The 23,091-nt window shown below is 42.6% G+C and overlaps 2 protein-coding genes across 2 annotated transcripts in view; one reads left to right on the plus strand and one right to left on the minus strand.

The window, feature by feature from the left end:
* The window catches only part of CACNG2 (calcium voltage-gated channel auxiliary subunit gamma 2), a 98,379-nt gene extending 86,525 nt beyond the window's left edge, over positions 1-11,854 (minus strand). Inside the window, exon 1 of the mRNA XM_075286867.1 lies at positions 10,645-11,854. Within this exon, the coding sequence (XP_075142968.1) occupies positions 10,645-10,855 (211 nt within the window). The 5' untranslated portion in view covers positions 10,856-11,854. The remainder of the gene's footprint in view (positions 1-10,644) is intronic.
* The window catches only part of STIMATE (STIM activating enhancer), a 372,954-nt gene that overhangs the window by 185,008 nt on the left and 164,855 nt on the right, over positions 1-23,091 (plus strand). The gene's annotated exons all lie outside the window — the stretch shown is intronic.

Genomic DNA, 23,091 nt, shown 5'->3' on the forward strand with positions numbered 1-23,091 from the left:
TGACCTACAGTATCTTATGTACAGGTTATCAACATGACACTTGTCTTTGGCAATGGAAACCCCCTTTAATACAACATACTGTGTAGATGCCTTTAAATACCCCAGCTATATGGTTTTTTTGCATTCGTATGTTACGGAGTCGTTCTATCTTATACTTACGTCCATACTAAAAAACATAAAGCAGTAAGAGCCGATAAATTTTGCCTTATTTTGTACGTGTCCACATGCTCTATGGCTTTGAGTTCACATTTACACACGAAGGATAAATGAAGTGTTCCTGTATGCGGTCTATAGACGCTCGGTGACCAGTGATCATCTTAATTATGTCAGTAGGAATGTGACAGGTGGTTATGGAAAGGAAGACATCCAGAGCCCGGGAAGGACACAGGGGGTGAGTTTAGTAAAAGACTCTGTTAATATTTTACAGCAGGGAGCATTTGTTTTTTTAATAAAGTATCCATCCCTTAGTCCCCAGCTCAATTCATCTCCAGTCTGAAACCAAGGGCAGGGAGAGGATCTGGAAGGAGAAGCAGAGAGCTTATCTAAGAAGAGGGGGCGGATGTGTTATGAAATGACGGCAAAAATGGGTAAGATACAGAGAGAACGGGTGCGAGATCCAGCAGAGAACACAATGGAGCAATGGAGAGACTAAACCAACACAAGAACAATACGTCCCTATAGGTCTTAGATCCCCATGCTATAGCCTCCACCTATAACTCAGCTGCCTATAATTCCTGTCTCTCTTTACAGCCCTTGCTTACAGCTCTGTGCACCATATAACCACTTCATGTGTGTCATGTTTCCCGCCTAATCATGTCCTATAACTCTAAGTTACCGCTTATAAATTTCACAGCTTTTCCATAAAGATCATTCTATATGACATTTCCTATACTGTACGTCAATAGCCGTAATTGTCTCTTATAAATCCTCCCAATACGTAGTTGCCCACTGTGCATTATTTTCAGAGATACGTTGGTTCGTATAATAAAAACTGTAATAAAATATTATGATGGTGTCTGGCAGTGGGTGAGGGGTTGTTCATGTTTGGAGAGACTAGATAGGGTTACCGGATTAGTAATACACACTACATAAGACTGCATTCGCAATCTGCTTTCTATTGGATTAACCTGGGCTCAATCAATCAATAGCTTAATATTTCTTCAATACAGATGGAGGGGGATGGGGAGTTATAGAGGTGAATGTGCGAAACATCATGTAACCCATGAGTGGCTATTTGGAGCTTATAGAAGGCCCAAAAGGCTCACCTGAAACATAAGGAGACATGGTATATCATCCATCACAGCCTTCCCTGGTGTATATGGTAAATGGGCACTAGAGACAGGGTAGGGTTCAGCAAACAGGGTTCAGCAAACCAGCATACTGTACATACTGCATATACCTCTATGTTATCTGACATTGCATCTTAATCCTTAAGTGCAAACTACGGTGTAATGTATTGATAGGTTTGTAGGAAACATGTATGTGTATGTTGTACTATGATGTATAGCCTGCTACATAGGAAATATGTTTAGGTATATTTTCTTTTGTACTCTTAAAGTCAATGGCCAGATGTTTCTAACTACAAGTCATACATATGCATAAGAACAAACTGTTTCCCTAAAGAATACAATGTGAACATGGCTTTATTACCATGCTGAATACTCAGGTGCATAGCCCATGTTTCACATTCATGTTCAGATAGATCAATTCAAGTACTGGGACAGTGGTCTATATGATGAGGCAGCGGGAACACCACAATAGACAATAAGCAGGTGCTTGTGGAAGGTTTTTATATTCATCCGCCACATCTCAAATAAATGGAGACTATAAACCAATCTTGTCTGTAGTCTGATCCTGCAGCCATGTGTCACCCCTTCCTTCTGCTTTCTTTCCTACTGTCTAGTTATTACTTATTTTTCTACATGATATATTGTTAATATACTCCACAGCATTATCCAGTTATTGCCACTGCTTACAATATGTATTTGGAGTATGGGAGGAAACAGAGTACTTAGACAAAACAAGTGGAGAAACTAAAGCAGTGGTTCTTAACTTTGTTTGAGGTACCGAACCCACCAGTTTCATATGCACATTCACCGAACCCTTCTTTAGTGATAAATCATATATGATTTTTTTTCCAAATTCAAGACATAGGTATGTGTTTTTTCACTGGTACACAAAATGAACCATGCATAGGGCCTAGGATTCGATTGAACCCTGGTTAAGAACCACTAAACTGTCTTGTGGGCCCTGATGCAATCTTTTGTCTAGGGCCCCCCTCACTCATACATACAGTGAATTCTTGTTAGTGATGGTTATGAGTTTTAAGTAGGTTAATCCACCTTAGTGTGGTTAGGGTAACCTGTGAGTCTCCTTGGCTTATGGGCCAGATGGAAGCTGCAATCTCAATACTGATGCCAGAGCTTATGGGCCCCCTAAGGCTCCTGGGCCCTGGGGCGACTGAACCCTTTGTACCCTCAAGTTACACCCCTGGATGAAACCCATACAAGCTTGAGGAGAATATACAAAATATACTTGTACGTTGTCCTTGGTGGGATAACAACCCAAAACCACAATGCTTCAAGAAAACAGTGAACCCTTCATAAAACATATGGTTTCATATAAATATAAAAAAGTAAACTATACGGACTTGTTTAAGTGCTATAGTAAAACCTCTCCACCCCACCTCTGAGAAGAACACTCATGTGGACCAAATTTTCAGTTTCACCATATATTACGCATACAGGCTGACATATATATATATATATATATATATATACACCGAATCTGCTCCTTCCTCACCCCGGAAAATACCAAGATGCTCGTCCAGGCCCTCATAATCTCCTGCCTAGACTACTGCAACACCCTTCTGCATGGACTCCCAGCTAACACCCTCGCCCCCCTCCAGTCCACCCTAAACTGCGCTGGTCGCTTAATCCACCTCACCCCCCGATCCTCATCGGCTGCTCCCCTCTGCCAGTCCCTCCACTGGTTACCCATAGCCCAGCGAATCGAGTTCAAGCTGCTAACGCTAACATACAAAGCGATCCACAACCTGTCCCCTCCATATATCTCTGACCTAATCTCCCGCTACCTGCCCACACGTAACCTCAGATCCTCCAATGACCTCCTACTCCGCTCTGCCCACATCCGCTCCTCACACAACCGTCTCCAAGATTTCTCTCGTGCATCCCCCATACTCTGGAACTCCTTACCAAGACACATAAGACTGATCCCCACAATCACAGGCTTCAAAAAGGCCCTTAAGACTCCCCTATTCAGGAAGGCCTACAACCTCCAATAACACTATCACCGCACTGCCATCTGTACAGTCTCCCCCTCTCCTTCTGTCTCTACCCCCTTCCCTCATAGATTGTAAGCCCTCGCGGGCAGGACCCTCTACCCCACTGTGCCAGTCGGTCATTGTTAGTATTATATCTACCTGTATATTTTGTGTACTGTATGTAACCCCCAAATGTAAAGCACCATGGAATTAATGGTGCTATATAAATAAATAATAATAATAATAATACACCATTATGATGACAGGAATGACGCAACTCTACGATTCTATTATCTATGATTCTCTCATTCTTTTCACAAGTTGCTCTGCTAATGGAGGAGGAATACTTAACATATGCAGTGTGTAAGGGAAAGTTGTCTCTCAGCATTTACGGGCCTTAGGTGCAGGCCAAATTTTGCTTAATGCTAAATTTGGTTTTCTTGTAAGCATATTATTTTACAGCTACAAGTTTGCTTTACTTTAGTTCTTTGCATTAACACTTGGCTGATCAATATCCTGTAACATAACGCAATTCCATCCTTCCAGGTGAGCGCACATCTAGGAGATGCCGCACTCTACTCCACATTAATGGGTTAAGTACCAGGAGTCTCAGGGAACTGTCATGGACTCGTCTTGTGTGGAGAATCTGTCTTGGCTGTATCTGTTATTGGGGAACTGTTCAGTCTTAGATCCACGATGGTGGCTCCATTGCAAGCAAGTTCTGTAAAACATGCCCTGTGGATGACACTGTGATGGCACTCAGCATCCTAAGACCACATGAGGAAACATACAATATATCATAATATAAGATATAATATACATCTATAGCTTCCTAAGGAGGTTTCTGTAATGCTAGGTTCACACTTGCACTATTCTCGTATCTGCCGAGGGACTTGAAAGATGGAGAGCCCATCCGCTAAAACAGCGGTTACCTGTAGCCCCCTCGGACCCCATATCTTATAATAATATATAATGTCTGGTCGGTTTATGACGGTTTTATACTGAAACCAGCAGAGAGAAGAGTCCTCCATGCAGGACTTTTATCGCTGCCGATTTTCGGTGGAAGCTGTGATGAAGTCTCTTATGGAGATGCCGACACAAATGTGAATGAAGCCTTAGAGTATATCACTATTAAGGATAACAGGTGCTTCTGCATGGAGAGGTATACGCTTACTTTGATGACATTACAGGTGTAACCAACTACTAACCGTTTGCCTAAGTAGAATAATTTCTAAATAATAAAATACAGTGTTTGGCATGATAAGGGTCACTGAGTTTATTCTGCTACCTGAAAATCTTACTCGATTATGTCATGTAAGGAAAAAACAATAACAAGCACGCAATGGATATTACTTTGCCATAGTCTTTCTTTAATCTGAATTCATATTTGACTAGAGGATTTAGAACAGAATTTTTATATTTATGGGATAGGGAGGATGAAAGTACTGGACCATCTTTTTCAAGAAAGAAATCAATTTTTCTTTGTGCCCAGAACTTCACTTTTATAGGCTAGAACTGCACTTTTATAGGGTAGAACTGCACTTTCATAGGGTAGAACTTCATTTCTATTGGGTAGAATTGCAATTTTATAGGGTAGAACTTCATTTTAATAGGGTAGAACTGCACTTTTATACTCTTATAAACCTGGTGAGCCCGGTATGGTGTTGCTGAAATGCTAGCAGTGCTTGAATGTGTCAGGTTTCAGAAAATTATACAAAAATACAGTAACAAATACTTGAAGATATTGTAGGGGTATAGACTCCAGCCTATAACTAGTGACACTGCTGCAGTAATACTACCACTAAGACAAAATAAAGAGGACAAACTGCAGGACTAATGTCTTAGTATGGGACTCACAGGCTTAAAATATATCTGACCATCACGCATGTGGATAGGGAGATGACAACAGATACCCTCTATGAGTCTATGAGTCTATACATGATCATTTTACAAAAGTATTGGTTGTCACTGAACACCAGAAGACCTGTGCATCAGCATGGCTAAACAATAAAGTGATCTCATACAACTGAGGCTTAGCTGTCCATAATAATAGCTATATAATGATGGATTTTGGATTTTTTCAATTCAGCATACTGTAGGTATATATTTTATGCACATTTTTTCATGTCCGCTACATAAGCATCCTTGTAATCACAGTTTTTTTCACCTCTTGGCAACCAAATTTTAAAGCATACTATATAATAACATCCAAGAACTATATGTATTCTATTTCAGATAGAAATATATCAAATTTTTCAAGCATTACCAAATGTATTTAATTCATCACAGAAATTAGTTTGATATTGGATTAAAGCTAAAACTCCAGCTTGGACCATCCCTTCTACACAACAGGTTCCACTGGTTCACTGACAGCATCTGCCTTGGAGAAATTTGTCCAGTGGCCATTATATGTCAACCATTGATATTGATGTATTGTATGGACTGGTTGGGTCCTCCATGGCTGGAGACATTTTTTTAGGGTTTACATTATGGTTAGTAGATAGGGACCTCTTGTGCTCATGTTCTCTCGGTTGTATAGATAGGTCGTCTAACATGGACAACCCTTTTAAGGTGTAGTGGAGCAGGATGTAGCTCAGAACATCTAATAAAATTAGTAATAGTTCACATTACCGCTGCCATCTACAAATCTATGAACAAGTAGTTATTAACAGTTATGTGTCCACCAAACAATAGTAATATTTGGCACCCAATTTTCGTGCATTAATTTCATTAGAACGTGCCATTTTTTTCCATTCTAGCAACATTACAAAGCTTTCAATGCTGAAGCCCACAAACCATTTAGCTTACTACTGTTGATCATGTGGATTAACAAGAAAATACCTGAAGGTGCTGAGCTCAGCGTAAGCATAACAATGCCCCAGGCTCTGCTTTAAGGCTCTGGGCTCTTGCAGGCCTCAGTTAAGAGACCAGCGGTGGTCACACTTGGATATGTGTCAAGGCCTCATAGGTCTGGGCTTAATCTCATGTCATTTTATCCCCATTTATCATATTTATGATCCAGTTATATCTGATGCCTATGGATTAGTCTTCTAAATATGAGTCAATAGGATTTACATCGATGAAAAGTTACGATGGTAGAAGGTGGCCCAAAAAAATTAGGTTAAGAAGGATAAAATGCAAATCTGCTTATGACAGCTCCATTGCTGGTCCCTTCGGTGCACAGACGATAAGATCAATGAAGCATCGCTCTCTCCAGTGTCTTATCCTTCTGTTGAGTTTATGACCGTTAAACCACAATGAACAACCTGAGGATATCACCTCTTTATTCTGTCCACGTTTCAAGACGGATGCCTAGAGGTGACCTTTACATATTTAATGATCACCTTTAGTCCTCAGATTTCCACTGCCAGAAACCAGGCAATTTGTCTACTGCGCGTATACACGGAAATCAACATTTTAATCCACTCATCGTATCCTCCCTTGATTGCTCCTACAATTGATTATCCTCATTGCAATTAATCTAAAACCCTGGCAGTCGCCTCATCTAAACAACAGCTACCCAAATGATGTAAATGCCCACACTGGCATCTTATCTCTTCAAGAATTAGATACAAAGCTCCGTCTTTGACCTTCAAAGCCCTCAATGAAACTTCCCGGCCTTACATCTCGGCATCTGTAAATAATTGCTAATGTGTTCTCCTTTGTCAGTGGTCCAACTCTCTCATAATCACCTCTTATTATCATCCTGTTACTGTGGGACCGTATTTATGGCGCTACCAATATCACATTATTAAACTTGCTCCATAGGCAATACATATGTGTAGCCCCCAGCCCAGTATCAAGCCTATGTATATTTTCATGGCAATCTAATATATATCTATATTCATTATATAATGGGGCATTTACTTTAGGAAGATTGTTTTATTATAAATCTAGTGTTTTCTATTGACTTGGTCACCAAACGAAGCTTTGATGAGTTTCTTTGACATGAACCACAAACGTTTCTGCAGTCCATATGTACTGCGAAAGCAATGAAGCTACTAACTAAATCCTAGCTCATGATCCCGAGTGCAATGACCTTACTATAATATGAAGGTCTAAGACCAGTGATGACTTTTTGATAGTAAGGTTGTGAGAGTAAAGACCATATAAGGGTCAGGAAATGTAGAGATATGACCCAAAATTGGGGACTCTGTTCAGTGTTTGCTCTTTCTTCCTCCCTGTTTCTCCTGCATTGGTCCTCCCACTCTCCAAAGGTCTTCTTCTTCTTCTTCTTCTTCTCCTGTTTTCCCTCTTCTTTTCCTCCCCCTGTCTCACACCCACCCTTTCGCCTTCCCCCTCCCCCCCTTTCCTTCACCCTCCTCTTTCCTCGCTCTCTCTCACACACCCTGTGCAGTCTTTGAAAATTAGACAATCCCCTATTAACCAGCCAGTTAAACTGAATTTTGCGCATGGCTCCTCTCCCCTCCACTACTCATCTCCTCCTAAAATGTAGACACCTGCACTCTATTAACCATGTACTCCCTAAAAGCCATCTTTGCGTCCAATTACCGAATGCAATTTTGAATACCCCAACCTGAGCAGCCTATCCCACCGTTCCATCTGTCTCTGATCTACCAAAACCCTTCCAAAAAAAAAAGACGTAACCCCTTCATTGCCAAGAATCTTCATCGCATGAATGCTGGCCATGCAAAGGTTAATAAAAAGGGACAGCCAGCTGCTTAAACAAAATTCCTACAAGCATCTTATAAATGTTTAATTGTAACCACTAGCCACTTTGGGGACACATAATAAATAGGAGCATCAATTGAAAAGGTTTCCTGGAAGGAGGGGAGGTGGGAATGAGGTGTTGTGGATGGTGGCGGCGGTGGAGTGAGAGAAAGGGAGGGGGGCTGAGATCTATCAGGGTGAATTCATAGCTATTGATTTTCTCCTGGCTGGGGAGGGACGGCATATTCTATTCAGTGCAATGTTCCTCTGCAGATTATGTTAAGAGGCAGGCTTGGCTGAGGAGAGGCTCAGCGGATGCGCTATGCGTGTTTAATGCGTCAAACTGTTCTCATCGCTCAATGGAGACACTTAGCAATTCAGAGCATGTCCCATCACAGCCCAGCTCCAGAGGAGGAAGGGCCAAAATGTCCCACAGGCTGACAACCGGGGCTGGAGCCTATGTGTGCCTGCCTTGTGTAGGTGAAATGACACTATATAACAAGTGTGCAGTATATAATAACCTGCCGGTAATATGAGGAGACAATTGATAGGCCTTTCAATAGCATTACAGCTATGGCCGTGTGTATATGCTCTGAATATACTCATATTATATATGGTCTTATATGTCAGTCTATAGGAATAGATTTTGTCAGTTTTTTTATTGCAATTGTTGCACCAAATTCATATGAATAATTGAGCAGAAATAATATTATATGGGTAATTTCTACACAGGAGCTGCCGCTATAATACTAAGAACATGGCTTTGCTCTGGTCCTCTAAATCTAGGGAAGTATGCATGAATATGTGACTGTACTACACGTATATAATAACATTTACAGTCGTCTGCACTATATGTGTGGTATATATGTACGCTAAGTTACAGGGAGATTGTAAGAATGGTTTCCTCTTTTCCATAGACCTGTTTGTGTAATGTTACAGTAGACGTGTATATAGTGTACCAGTACGTACATTATATACACATCTACTGGTGAGTATTGATGGCGTCCATATATAGATTATAATAAAACTTTGGTGCCAGTTGTCTCCATGGGTACATATAATGGCTGAAGCTGTATGGTGGGCCGATGATGTCAATGTATGTAGTTCTACGCTAAGTATATAACCTTATTAAGGCCTCATGTCTATGGATATTAGATTTTATCATGACATATCATGTTTGATACCGTCAGGATTTGGGGCCTGGCGTAGTGCTTAAGTTTGGTGAAGATCATAATTGACTCTGTGGATTGTGAAATGACTATATGTGTGGGAGGTGTAAGTGGTATGTTGTTTTCGAAGCCTGTGTGAACATATGCGCCTAAATTTTGTGTATGCAACTATACAAGGTCTGCACCCTGCATATGGTGTGTATGTGCTTGGCATCCTCTTTGTAGTGTGTGTATCTCAGTATATGTGCGTGGACATGTGTGGTGGCAAGCTGTTCAGAGAGCAGTAAATACACAGACTCTGCTCACACTTGTGCACACACAATCCCAAGGTCTAATTATCTAATTATGCAATTGTTCCTATTCCCTTCCCGGCCCCAGTGTGTGTGCATTGAATAGGCTGCATTGCTATATGCTGCAAGTGCTGTATATCGAATTATCGGATTACCTCACACACACGCCTCAGGCAGAGTGTGTATGGATGTGCCTGTGTGTTTGTGTTTGTACATATGTGAATAATGTGTGTGGGTAAGGCTGGATTGCTGACCTGCAGTGATTGAAGAGGGGACTGTGGGGGGAGGGGGTGGGTGGTCTGTGTACCACTGTACTAATCATACAGTTACCTCGCTCCGCCTGACACACAGTCCTCTTCCCCCTTCAAGTGGGTTGTGTTTAACCCTTTCACTGGCACAACAATGTACTGCAGGGCTTTCTGGCATGGCACATGGTAGAAGGAGGGGCAGCTAAGGGGCAGCTGTGGGTTGCAGTCTACCAGTGATGACCCAGCCATCAGCAACACATATAGTCATAGAAAAGAATAAGGAACAGTCCAAGGCCTCTAGAAAACTTGCAACATAATAGCAGTAAATGATACAAGGTGGATATGGAACAGTGAACCATAGGAAACTTGTGCTATAAAGGCCTATAACGCTGTGCGTCCATATATATATATATATATATATATATATATATATATATATATATATATATATGTACAGCGGTTATGCAGGAAAGCTCTGTAACTATTGCTACATATCATGCGTTGCATTTACCTGCACATATGTTTAGGCCTCTCCAGCACTTAATCTGTTCTCATTGATTTTTTTTCATCAGCAATGCATGACATCCATTTTACATATGTGGCAGCACAAGTATATGACTTCATAGTCTCCCATTTCCAGCCTTGCTCCATAGCCAAGCATGCAAACACAATGCACCCAGAGTAATATATTCTACACACCTTTACTACACTCTGTGCCCCACTGCTTCCATCTTAACAAAATCTATCATTCACATCATCACAATGAATGCTTGGAAGTGGATCAGTCTCTCCCCAATCCCCCTCCTCCCTCCCCCCCTCCAGTTTATTAGCTCAGTCTAGCCGCCCCTTGTTTAAAAAATGAAATGATAAGATGGAGGAATATGTAGTTTTCTGATTCAGGAGAGAGGGAGGGGAACAGGAGAGCAGAAGAGGAGGGTGAGGATGTAAGATAGGAATAGGGTCTCATCCAGTCACCAAAATACCTTCAAGGCAACATGTTCTCCACAATCCAGAATGGGTCATGACTTCTTCATTCTTTTTGCTGGTTTCATTTTCACTTATAGATTTGCTCTTGCAGACCCCTCTAGAGTATAACCAGTAGTCTGTGCCCACAGCAATTGTCATTAAACTGAATGCAGCAAATGCTCCCACAGTGGTTAAGAGCATCTGAACACCTCTATCAAACAGACCCATAATTCTTCATTCTATAGACATCCAACAGTCTTCTGGGTTGGTGGGGTGATAGGTAAGAGCTAAAGATGGGGAGATGGAAGGGTTTTAGCTAGCAATAATGCTGGACCTTGCCCAAAAAGATGAGGTATCCTAATAGAAAAATAGCAAAAGTAAAGCTGCTGGAAGGCTTGTGGATGGAGAGCTCGTTGTCCATCAGATCATGTCCAAATGCAGGTTAATAGAAATAAATAGTGCAGGCAGACACAGGCAGGCAGCAGAGCTAACACACAGAGATGGTCTAATCTCTCTAATCCCTTTTCCTAAAATTCTGGTCTTCAGTTTCCATAAGTGATGGCTAATTGTGAAGCTGTATTCAGCAGGAATAAAGATGCAGTATCTTCATCACCAACCTTCAGCATCAGGACCAGGGCAGGGGGGGATTATAGGGTTAGGAATGCAGGGTCTGCTTTCCTTATTTTGCTCTGCAGCCTGCGCCATGTAAAAGGGGGAGAAAAGCAGCTTTTTTTCTTCTTGTTCTTTGCTCTCTCCCTGCTCTTGTGGTGTCTGCTGCTGCTGCTGCTGCTGAGTGTGTGTCTGCTGGAGTGTGGGATCTCTCTCCCCTGCTGGAGATTACACCACAAGTCTCCTCTGGATGCTGTAAGGTTTGGCTTGAGACGGACTGCGGCTTTTGCAATCCATGGTTGTAGAGCTGAAGATCAGTGTGAGGCCCCCACTTAGATGTCCTGGGAGGGAGGCAGGCTTGCTGTGTAGGGTGGGCTGGTAGATGGGCTTCCTCTGCTGCTGCATGGAAGTGATGCTCCAGCTGTTCACTGTGGATCTCCTTTGCCTTTGCCTCTGCTGAGGACCTGGTGCTGAATGGACAGCTCCTAGACACCAGCGCTGTCTCTGCTGCCTCTACTGCTGGAGAGCACTTTCATGTAGGACCTCCTGTACTGGAACAGCCAGCTGCTGAGGAAACCTTCATGTCCCTCCTCTCTGTGCTGTCCTAAGTCACCACCCCTGTTCAGCTTCCAGGAGGGGGTGTCAATTCCTGCAGCCCCTCTTCCCCTACTCCCCTATATAAGTTCCCAGCACAGATCTATCCCAATAGCTCTTGTGTTCCTAAAAGCCCCCCCCCCCCCCCCCCCAAGTTCACACAGGCAATGTCCTTCTGGTTTATTTATCAGCAATATACACTATATACTCTTCTCTTCCATATGAACTTTTATAATATCCTGCAAGTATATACACATAGATATACACACAGTCTCCAGCATTCAGGGGGAGGGGTGACACCTAGATAAAATATCCCTTTCAATCTGTCTAGAACCAGGGAGGGGGTTGTTATCCAACCCCTTCTTTTCTCCTTGCTCAGTTTTACTTAATGAAAATGAGCACTGAAACAATGCCTTGTATCCGTCTCAATGGGTTATATTTAGGTTTCTTCTTTACAGAGGAATCATTTAACCCCCTAGAGCCTGGAGAGAATAAGACTTCAGATCCAAACAGAGTGACTTAAATATGTTTAACTATTAGTCGTCCAGCAAGTTCGGAATAACCCTCTGTCATATCCAAAGGGGTTGTGGGTTGCAATCTCAGAAGAGCACTTTCTCACTGTCCTACATTGGTAGTTAAGATATTACGGGATCTCATAAGCCAGCCGCTTAATTATTTCCAAGTTAATTGGGATAATCATGCTACTCTGCTGACAACCCAGTTCTAGCATGGTAAATGCTTCACAAGGGTGGAAGGACTAATGCAAACATGACATTATTAACTCTTCTATGGAGCGGCATAGACACAATGTTATAGTGGTGGATAGAACCCAATATTTACTTACAGATTAATACAAAGAAGGCTCTCATATCAGTGGATGCCCACAATTTGTTTCATTATTAAAAGCAGACCAGGGCCAGCTTCATTGGATGGCGGGGAACCTAAGAATGCACAGCTCTAGCAAAAATTAAGAGACTGCTGCAAAATTTTCAGTGTCCCTGATTTTTCTCTTCATTGGTATATTTTTGAGTAAAATGTATATTGTTCTTTTATTATATAAGCTACTGACAACATGTCCCCGAAATTCAAAGCAAAAATTTTGTATTTATTTCCCACAAATGAGAAATCGTCAAAATAATAAAAAAAGAAGGCGCACTGTCAGTCCTCAAATAATGCAAAGAAAACAAGTTCCTATTCATTTAGAAACAACAATACTAATGTTGTAACTCAGGAAGAGATCAGAAATCAATATTTGGTGGAATAACCCTGATTTTTACTCCCAGCTTTCATGTGTCTTGGCACGCTTTCCACCAGTCTGTCACATTGCTTTTGGGTGACCTTATGCCACTCCTGGCACAAACATTTAAGAAGTTCTTCTTTGTTTGATGGCTTGTGACTATCCATCTTCCTCTTTATTACATTCCAGAGGTTTTCAATGGGGTTCAGGCCTGTCAGGGCTGGCCATGACAGAGTCTTGAGGTGTTGCTCCTTCATCCACACATTGGTTGACCTAGCTGTGTGGCATGGCGCATTGTCCTTCTGGAAAAACCAGTCCTCAGAGTTGGGGAACATTGCCTGAGCAGAAGGAAGCAAGCGTTTTTTCCAGGATAACCTTGTATGCGGCTTGATTCATACGTCCTTCACAAAGATTAACCTGCCTAATTCCAGCCTTGCTGAAGCATATCCACCTTCTTCATAGAGCTCTCTCTCACCTGGAGAAACCTGGGAATACTGTGAGAATAATGTTCTTTGATTTCTCCAGTGCGTTCAACACCATTCAGCCAGGACTACTGGTGGAGAAGCTGAACCTTGGTGGAGTGGACCATCACCTGTCCAACTGGATCCTAGACTACCTGACAAACCGTCCTCAGTATGTGAGAGCCCAAGACGGTGTGTCTGACACTGTGATCTGTAGTACGGGGGCACCACAAGTTACAGTTCTTGCCCCATTTCTCTTCACACTGTACACTGCTGACTTTAAGCACAACTCATCCAGCTGTTACTTACAGAAGTACTCCGATGACTCTGCTATAGTCGGCCTTATCACTGTTGGTGACGATAGGGAATACAGAGACTTAAACCGGGATTTTGTTGAATGGTGCCAGCAGAACCAGCTCAGGATTAATGCTGGGAAGACCAAGGAGATGGTGGTGGACTTTAGTAAACGGAGAGGTGCTCCGACCCCAGTGGAGATCCAAGGAACATGTATTGAGATAGTCAGGACCTATAAGTATCTGGGCGTGATCCTCAACAATAAACTAGACTGGGCTGATCACCTGGGTGCGCTGCACAGAAAGGGCCACAGCAGACTCTACCTGCTCAGGAGGCTGAGGGCCTTCAGAGTCCAGGGGACACTTCTCAGGGCCTTCTTCAACTCTGTGGCTGCCTCAGCCATCTTTTTCGGTGTAGCCTGCTGGGGGAGCAGTATATCAACCAGGGACAGAAATAGACTTGACAGGCTGATCAGGAGGGCTAGCTCTGTCCTGGGGAGCCCCCTGGACCCAGTACAGGTGGTGGGTGACAGAAGGATACTGTCCGTGGTGACCTCCATGCGGGAGAACAAATCCCACCCCATGTATGGGACCTTGATGGGACTTGGCAGCACTGTAAGTGACCGCCTGCTTCACCCCAAGTGTGAGAAGGAGCGCTATCACAGGTCCTTCCTTCCAACCACGACCAGACTGTATAATCTACATCAGACCAAGCGAAGATCTCTCCGCACAGAGAACTAATGATTATGACGATGACCATGAGGTCTTCCTCTTTCTCTTCCGTTTTTTCCTTAGCTGCTATGGACTCCTAGTATATCTTCTCTTCTCAGCTTATGTGTGTCTACGTCTGTAATATTACTGTGTATTATCCTGTATCTGTATTACTATGCTGCTGTAACATGCTGAAATTTCCCCAATGTAGGACTATTAAAGGATTATCTTATCTTATCATCTCAGATCCTCCACCAAATTTCACAGTGGGTGCAAGACACTATGGCTTGTATGCCTCTCCAGATCTCTGTCTAACCATTAGTTAACCTGGTGTTGGGCAAAGCTGAAAATTAGACTCATCAGAAGAGATTACCTTACTCCAGTCCTCTATGGTCTAATCCTTATGGTCTTTGGCAAACTTCAGCCTTTGCTTCTCATTGATGGAAGGCTTTTTTCTAGCTTTACATGACTTGAGCCCTGCCTCTAAGAGCCTGTTACAAACTGTTCTTGCCATGCACATCACCCCAGCTGCCATTTGCCATTACTTTTGTAGGTCACTTGATGTCATCCTGCGGTTGCTGGATGACATCAAGCTACAGATACATACCAGCCACTGAATCTGGGTGAACATTGAAGGCACAGCAACATGCCATTGATGATTTCATTCCCATAAAGCCATGTCTAGCCACCTTTGTTATAATTTATATAATCACTTATATTATTGAGAATTACAACCATTGACAAAAAATGTAATACACCAAGAAGAAGTTTTTGGAATAGAATGAAACTTTCTCTATGTGAATGCAATGATGATATATGTAAGTGCTTACAATATTATAGTGAAAGGAGACATTTATTGGTGAAAACTGTGCAATTGTAAGGAGGCTCATACGGTGTTGGGCCACCTCTAGTGGGAATACAAGATGAGATACAATTGGGTATGTCGGTCGATGAAATGATACTTTCTATTGGTGGACTGTCTGGGCCATCTGGGGCCTGTTTGCTGTGTGTGCACTTATGTAACCACTGTTCCCAACACCTCCTACCAGCTAGGCTTTATTCGGCTTAGATGGGAGCCAGTTTATCTTATTAAAAACCATCCTACTTCTCTCATTTCAACGATGCACCCCCTCTCAAAGTTTGTCAACTGGGCAATATGCCTTGGAGTGCATTATTAAGTCAAGTCTAGCAGTCAACAGATCTTTCACAAAGAGGTACACTACCCAAAAGTAGCCACCGAGACCCTTATTGTAGTGCACTAGAAGAAGCACTTTTATGCCCTTTAGTGGCAAGACCCAGAATCTGAACATAACACACCTGTAATAATTTACATGTCTGACTGAGAACTGTGTGCCTTATTTTTTTTGCCAATGAGTGTATCTGGTAAGGTAATGGAGTGAATTACACAGGGGTAGCTGTAACTTCTGAGTTTCAGTGCATTAAATATGGATCAAATGACTATAGCAGACATCACAAGTGACCACAGATGTACTGTAGACATCGAGTTACTATAATGATGGTCACCTATATCACCTCTTACTGTCTATAATCCTTCTGCCAAATATAAATATATTAATATATATGAATGTAATTAATTAAAATTAATAAATATAAATGTATTATTCCGAAACCAAAATATTTCCCTTTCTAGTTTTCTTAATTTTCCTATGACTCTGTGTGTTTTATATCTTTCCTTACTATAACTTTACTAATGACTGAATTAGTCTCTTTATGTGACTGGTAATAGCAGAAACTGGGACTGGGATGATAGGACAGTCACTAGAATTGAACTGGTAGTAATACATCGTCAACAGTCCTAACTCTAGAACTAAAGGTCCACAACAGTATTTTAAGACTTTCTCCATCTCCTTTGTTAGAATTAGCTTGTCCATACACCAGGTGCCCTTCTCTGTATTCATGACTATGCCGGCTTAGATGGGGTATTACGTACCTTAAACAAGTATTGGCAAACGCTTTTTTGAAGATTGGGCAAGATGATTTTTTCCGGCTAGCTGATTTTTCCCATCATTTAGTTGATTCAATTGCCATCAAAATGAATGTAAAGTGGAATTGTTGTGGCGGATTCTGTCACAAAAATTCTGCCATGTGAACTTATCCTAATAGGTCCACAATGCAATGAATGTCTTCTAAAAATTTTGTAAACCAAAAGAAGCCCTAACTAGATATTCCAAGCCCTTTGGGTGCAGGTTTACCTTAGCATGGTGAAGCCATTACATTTAATGACTTGACCAAATTAGATCATCATTTATATGGTTCATTATGGAATCTCCATGTTGCCTTAATCTACTGATTGTCAAAATTTAGCACCGTTTAGTGCTTTGTGATATTGGGCCTAAGTGAATATGGAAGGTATAAACCAAAAATACCCTTATGATGAACACATTTTCCAGTCCAGGTAAAGTCACGAATGAATGAATGAATGAATGAATGAATGAGAATTCATCATTTACATGAATGGAGCACTTGGTTATTTACATACACGGATCGAAACACTTTTCAGAAATGTCTATGACTGGTTGTAGTTCAGCTGTGGCTGAACCCATATGACCCATGGTGGTATGAAACCTCTACTTTTCCACTGTATAGTACCATATCAGTTTGGATCAGTTCATCTTGACTCAGGTTGATTGGGATTTATTTCCCCATTACAGAAGGTATAACCAGCTTCATGTAGCTGGTTGTCATCTAAGACCAATCTGCTGAGCAGTGTTCTGATACATGACCATCTAGCACTTTGGCTCAATTGGTGTAGTAGTGTGGGCAAGGTAGCTCGGTAGCAGCACTGATACGGACCCAATCATTCAAAGACAGGGACATAAACTGTGGTGCAAACAGGTTTATTTAGAGAAATGGCAAAATAAATAAACCTTCACGTCATGTACAAAAAAAATAAATAAAAAAAATACAGCTTTAACTTCAGGGAAAAGGCAAAACAATCTACCTAATACAGATTAACTGTATGTGTGGCTTACTTCCGACCTCATGATTAAAGAGGACCTTTCATCAGATTGGGCACAGGCAGTTCCATATACTGCTGGAAAGCTGACAGTGCGCTGAATTCATCGGCTTTCCCGATCTGTGCCCCGGGTAAAGCACTATCGGTCCCGGTACCGTAGCGCTTTACAGTCAGAAGGGCATTTCTGACACTTAGCCAGGGACGCCCTTATGCCCAGCAGCGCCTATCGCGCTGTGCTGTGGAGCGGGGAGGAACGCCGCCTCCCTCTGCTCACACAGCTCGTCCATAGACGAGTATTATCAGGAGAGGGAGGGGGCGTTCCTCCCCGCTCCACAGAACAGTGCGATAGGCGCTGCTGGGCAGAAGGGTGTCCCTGGCTAAGTGTCAGAAACGCCCTTCTGACTGTAAAGCGCTACGGTACCGGGACCGATAGTGCTTTACCCGGGGCACAGATCGGGAAAGCCGATGAATTCAGCGCACTGTCAGCTTTCCAGCAGTATATAGAACTGCCTGTGCCCAATCTGATGAAAGGTCCTCTTTAAACAAACACAAGTCCCAGTTTGGTCTCACCAAAACTCAGCTTTCCAGGAAAGACCCAGGCACCTCCACTCACTCCCAGGATCTGCCCTGAAGTGCAGGCTCTACAGTCTTTTAGGGCCCAATAACAAGCCTTAGGACCCACACCTGGGGCTGAGGCCTATTCAAGACCCACACTGGGCCCCACGTATGTCAGAAACCTGGGGGTAATATACCGGGACTCCAACACTCTGCCTGTCATCTTCTCACAATAGGTATTAAAAAATACCCAGATACTTAGTACTATTCATATATACATATAAAAAACAACAAGATGAACTTGTAATCTGGTACCATGCAGTGGAAAAGGGGCTAAGGGGCAGGTCTCTGACACCCTTCTGCTTAGGAACCATATGCATATGAAAAATATTCCTTTGCTTTTGGGTGTCCTTAGCACTCACATTTTGCCAGGTGACTTTCAGGTGTGCTGATAAAGGGATAAAAAATGCAAGTCCTAGTATAGAAATAATGTGCGCTGTGGTGTCTTCTCTCCCAGTCAGTGGACACTGCATATGTAGCAATATATCTGAGTTGCTGACCAAATGCCATGATGATAAGCTGCAGTTCTATAAGGGATACTGTATATACATAGTATTTCTATAACCAAAGTAACAACCAGTCCCAATAAATAGAATCTATTAGCACGAGGTTTCCATGACCACCACTCTCGGCCACAAAAACTTTGAGCATTGATCCATGTCGTATTATATTATGTGTATCATCAGTCCAAAAAATATACAAATCACCTTAAAGGGGCTCTATCAGCAGATTTACGGGTTATGAGCTAGAGATATTCCTGAATAGCCTTTAAAAAGGCTATTCAGGTGCTGCTATTAGGGCTAGTTCACACAGGGGGCGGTATAGTGGGTTTTGGCACCATGAGTGACGCGAGGAGCCGTGTCACTCTCGGGTCAAAACTCGCCTGCCACGACTGTCGCGGTCGCAGCTCTTCCCCCCCCCGGAGTCGACCTGAAGAAAGGGCAGCCCACTTCTTTTTTCTGTGAGCAGCAGCATGCCACTCACGGGCCCTTAGTGTGTAAAAAGACCCTCCCGTTTTTGTTAATTACTTTGGTAATCGATATGTAAATTAGCTGGACCGTGCATGGTGGGCGTGTTGTGCACCCCTTAATGTCATAGCTTCTGCACGCCCACTGCTCCCTCCAAGTCCTCCTCCTGCTTATTCACGGCGGTTTCTATTGAAAGCTATTGCAAGCAAGTGTGTGCTCCCTCAGGTACGCTACTGTGCATGCTCCAGCTCGCAATGGTCTCTTTCGGAAAATGGCGTTGGAGTATGCGCAGTAGCACGCCGGAGGGAGCACTACTGCGCACGCGCATGCTTTCATTAGCTTTTAGTAGAAACTGATGTGAATAAGCAGGAGGAGGGGGGACTTGGAGGTAGCGGTAGGCGTGCAGAAGCTATGACGCTAAGGGGTGCACGGCACGCCCACCGTGCACAATCCAGCTAATATACATATTGATTACCAAGGTAATTAATAAAACCGGGGGGGGGGGGGGGTGTCTTTTTACACACTAATAGCAGCACCTGAATAGCCTTTGTAAAGGCTATTCAGGAATATCTTTAGCTCATCACCTGTAAATCTGCTGATAGAGCCCCTTTAAGGATCCTCCTGCGGTTTTGTGATAATTTTTTATTAAAAATGATACGGTAACTTTATTTACTGGGTCATTACAATTATGACAAAACCAAATGTAGAGTTTTTTTATGTTTTACCATTTTTCCTAAAAAAAACCCTTATGTTTGATTAAAAAAAAATTACTTGGGGGTAGAATATACTGACACCTATAACCTTTTATTTTTCCTTGACAAAGGTGAGTGGGGCTCTTTTTTTGCAGGCAGGCTGTGCTTTTATTGGTTCCATTTTGTGGTTACATTCAACTTTTTCATCACATTTTATTCCTTTTTTACGGAAGTGAGATGAGCAAAAAGCAATTCTGGATTTCTGTACTAACACTGTATTTCCACAGACATTTACATCTGCTACAAAACTGATCATGTTTTTTGTTCATTTAATTTATTTAGGGGGTTGAACTTTTAATATTTGGGGTTTTTTACATATTTTTAAATCTTTCAAAATGTTTTTCATATTTTTTACAAGGAAACATGCAGTATTTTACATGCTATCACTGGCTATACTGCTATACTGCAATACTTTTTATAGTGCCCCATCAAACCCCTAAGGCTGAGGTCACACAGAGTTTTTTGGTCCAGATTTTGACGCGGAATCTGCCTCAGAATTCGGCTCCAAAAAACGCCTCCCTTTGACTTCAATGGGAGCCGTTTACTTCTTTTTTCCACTAGTGTTTTTTTGCCGCTCACAGAAAAAAGAAGCGAGCTGCCCTATCTTGACGTGGATTCTGCGGCTGAATACGCTGCGGTGTCCACTCTGCAACACTCCCTCCCAACTAGGCCCATTCATTTGGGCCTAATCCGGAGCGGAATGTCGTTTTTTTGACCGGATTCTGAAGCGGCCTCCACATCCAAAAAACTCTGTGTGAACTCAGCCTAAAAAGACACAATCAGATTTTGGACAGCATATAATGGGTAAGATGCTGGAATCTAAGTTATCTTACCATGTGGAAACAAGAGCCAGGTGCCGCCTGTATAATACAACTGGCACCCTGCATTGATGCTTTTTCGGAGCACAGTACTATTACCCAGGCAGGGCTCCAGAGTCCAGACACATATGTTTTTGTAGATACTTATATTCTTCATGAAAATTCTTCTTTTCTTACAATATAATTCTGTTTTGTGCCGTTCCTCTGCTTTTCCTCCTAGAAATTTATGAATGAACTAGCAGGAGGACCCGGCTGCACACGGGCATATTTCATTTTTTGTTTGTGTAGTGGCCCCATAGGAATTGCTCAGTTTCGCACTGGTTTATTTTGTATGTCGTTTGTGTGTGTCCATAAGAGTCATGTGATCATGTGTATCTCATTTTGGATATTAGTGAAAAACCTGTGATCAGTTGTTATGGATACCTTGAGTAAAGCTGTGTAAATGTGACATCCACAGTGCCCTGCTTCTTTAAAGCTGACAGAAAGCAGTGAAGAAAAATGGTTGGGTTGTTATGGAAACCTGGAGTAAAACTCTAATGTGTGGTACTCTGTGCAGAGCCACATATCTAATCCTCCGGCATATAATACTGTGTGCTGAGGTGCATATTTAATCCTCCTGCATGTGGTACTGTATGCAGACGTGCGTATCTAATCCTCCGGCATGTGGAACTGTGTGCAGACGCGTGCATCTAATCTTGCGTCATGTGTGCAGATGCGTGTATTTAATCCTACGGCGTGTAGTATTGTGTGGTGAGGCGCATATCTAATCCTCCAGCATGTTGCACTGTGTGCAGATGCGTGTATCTAATCCTCCAGTGTGTGGAAATGTGTGCAGAGGCACGTATCTAATCCTCCCCATGTGGTATTTTGTGAAGTGGCATGTATCTAATCCCCTGGCGTGTGGAATTGTGTGTAGTGGCACGTATCTAATCCCCCGGCATGTGGTACTGTGTGCAGACGCGCGTTTCTAATCCTGCGATGTGTGGTATTGTGTGGAGAGGCACGTATCTAATCCTCCAGCACATGGTACTGTGTGCTGATGCATGTATCTAATCTTCTGGCATGTGGTACTGTGTGCAGACGCACGTATCTAATCTTCTCTGTGTGGTATTGGTTGCAGTGGCATGTATCTAATCCTCCAGCGTGTGGTACTGTGTGAAGACGCGCGTATCTGAACCTCCGGCATGTGGTACTATGTGCAGACGCACGTATCTAATCCTCCGGCATGTGGTACTATGTGCAGATGTGCAAATCTAATCCTCCGGCATGTGGAACTGCGTGTTGAGGTGTGTATCTAATCCTCCGGTGTGTGGTACTGTGTGCAGATGCACGTATCTAATCCTCGAGCATGTGGTACTGTGTGCTGAGGTGCGTATCTAATTCTCCAGTGTGGAATTGTGTGCAGACACGAGTATCTAATCCTCGGTCATGTGGAACTGTGTGCAGATGCGCGTATCTAATCCTCCAGTGTGTGTTACTGTGTGCAAACTCGTGTATCTAATCCTCCAGCATGTGGTACCGTGAGCAGACGCGCATATCTAATCCTCCAGCGTGTGGAACTTTGTGCAGATGTGAATATCTAATCCTTCAGCTTGTGGAACTGTGTGCAGATGCACGCATTTAATCCTCTGGCGTGTGATACTGTGTGCTGACCTGTGTATCTAATCCTCTGATGCATGTATTTAAGTTTAGATATCAGTGTTGGATTGTACATGTGGAGTGACCATGTGTATTGCATTTGGAATATGAGTGAAAGACTTGCAGGTTTGTATTGGCTAATGGGGGGGGTCATTATTTTGAGAATGCTGTATCTCAGCAACAGTACGTCCAAGCAACTTGTGGCCTCATCTTGTTTGGTCGTGCATAAAGAACAGACAGATAGACAGACAGACCGAAATCCATTTTTATAATATAGAGAGATTGACAACTGGGCGTTACCATTTAGGGGTATACAAAGTGATCAGTTACCTTTTCTGGAAACATCCCTGCTGTATCTCTGAATTTCTGATCATGCTGCCACCTACGCCAAAGGCCTGCTACCATGTGTACCAACTTCAGTAAATGAAAGTGGCAGAGTTTGTTGTCTGCATTCCAACTTTACATATAGAGTACTGTACTGTTGGCGTGTGTGACGCGCTCTGTTATCTGTGTCTAATAAACCAATTCTTACCCTTGACTGTGTGTTTGCTATCAGTTCCTCCAAACGCCCAAGAATTCCTTGATAACTACTCGTTCTGAGAATTAAATTGGAGTATCAGAACTGTAAAAAATAACTCTTACTTACACGATGGAGTAAAGAAAATATTCTGTCACAGCCATTGAATGGTTCACCATTGATATAAATAATGGACCTGTCCTACAACTTGATCAGTATACACCAACTGCCAACTCAGTATGGTAAGTATGGTCAAGTATGAGGCCACACCTTA

Source organism: Leptodactylus fuscus, chromosome 9 (assembly GCF_031893055.1).
Source record: "Leptodactylus fuscus isolate aLepFus1 chromosome 9, aLepFus1.hap2, whole genome shotgun sequence".
Taxonomy (NCBI): domain Eukaryota; kingdom Metazoa; phylum Chordata; class Amphibia; order Anura; family Leptodactylidae; genus Leptodactylus; species Leptodactylus fuscus.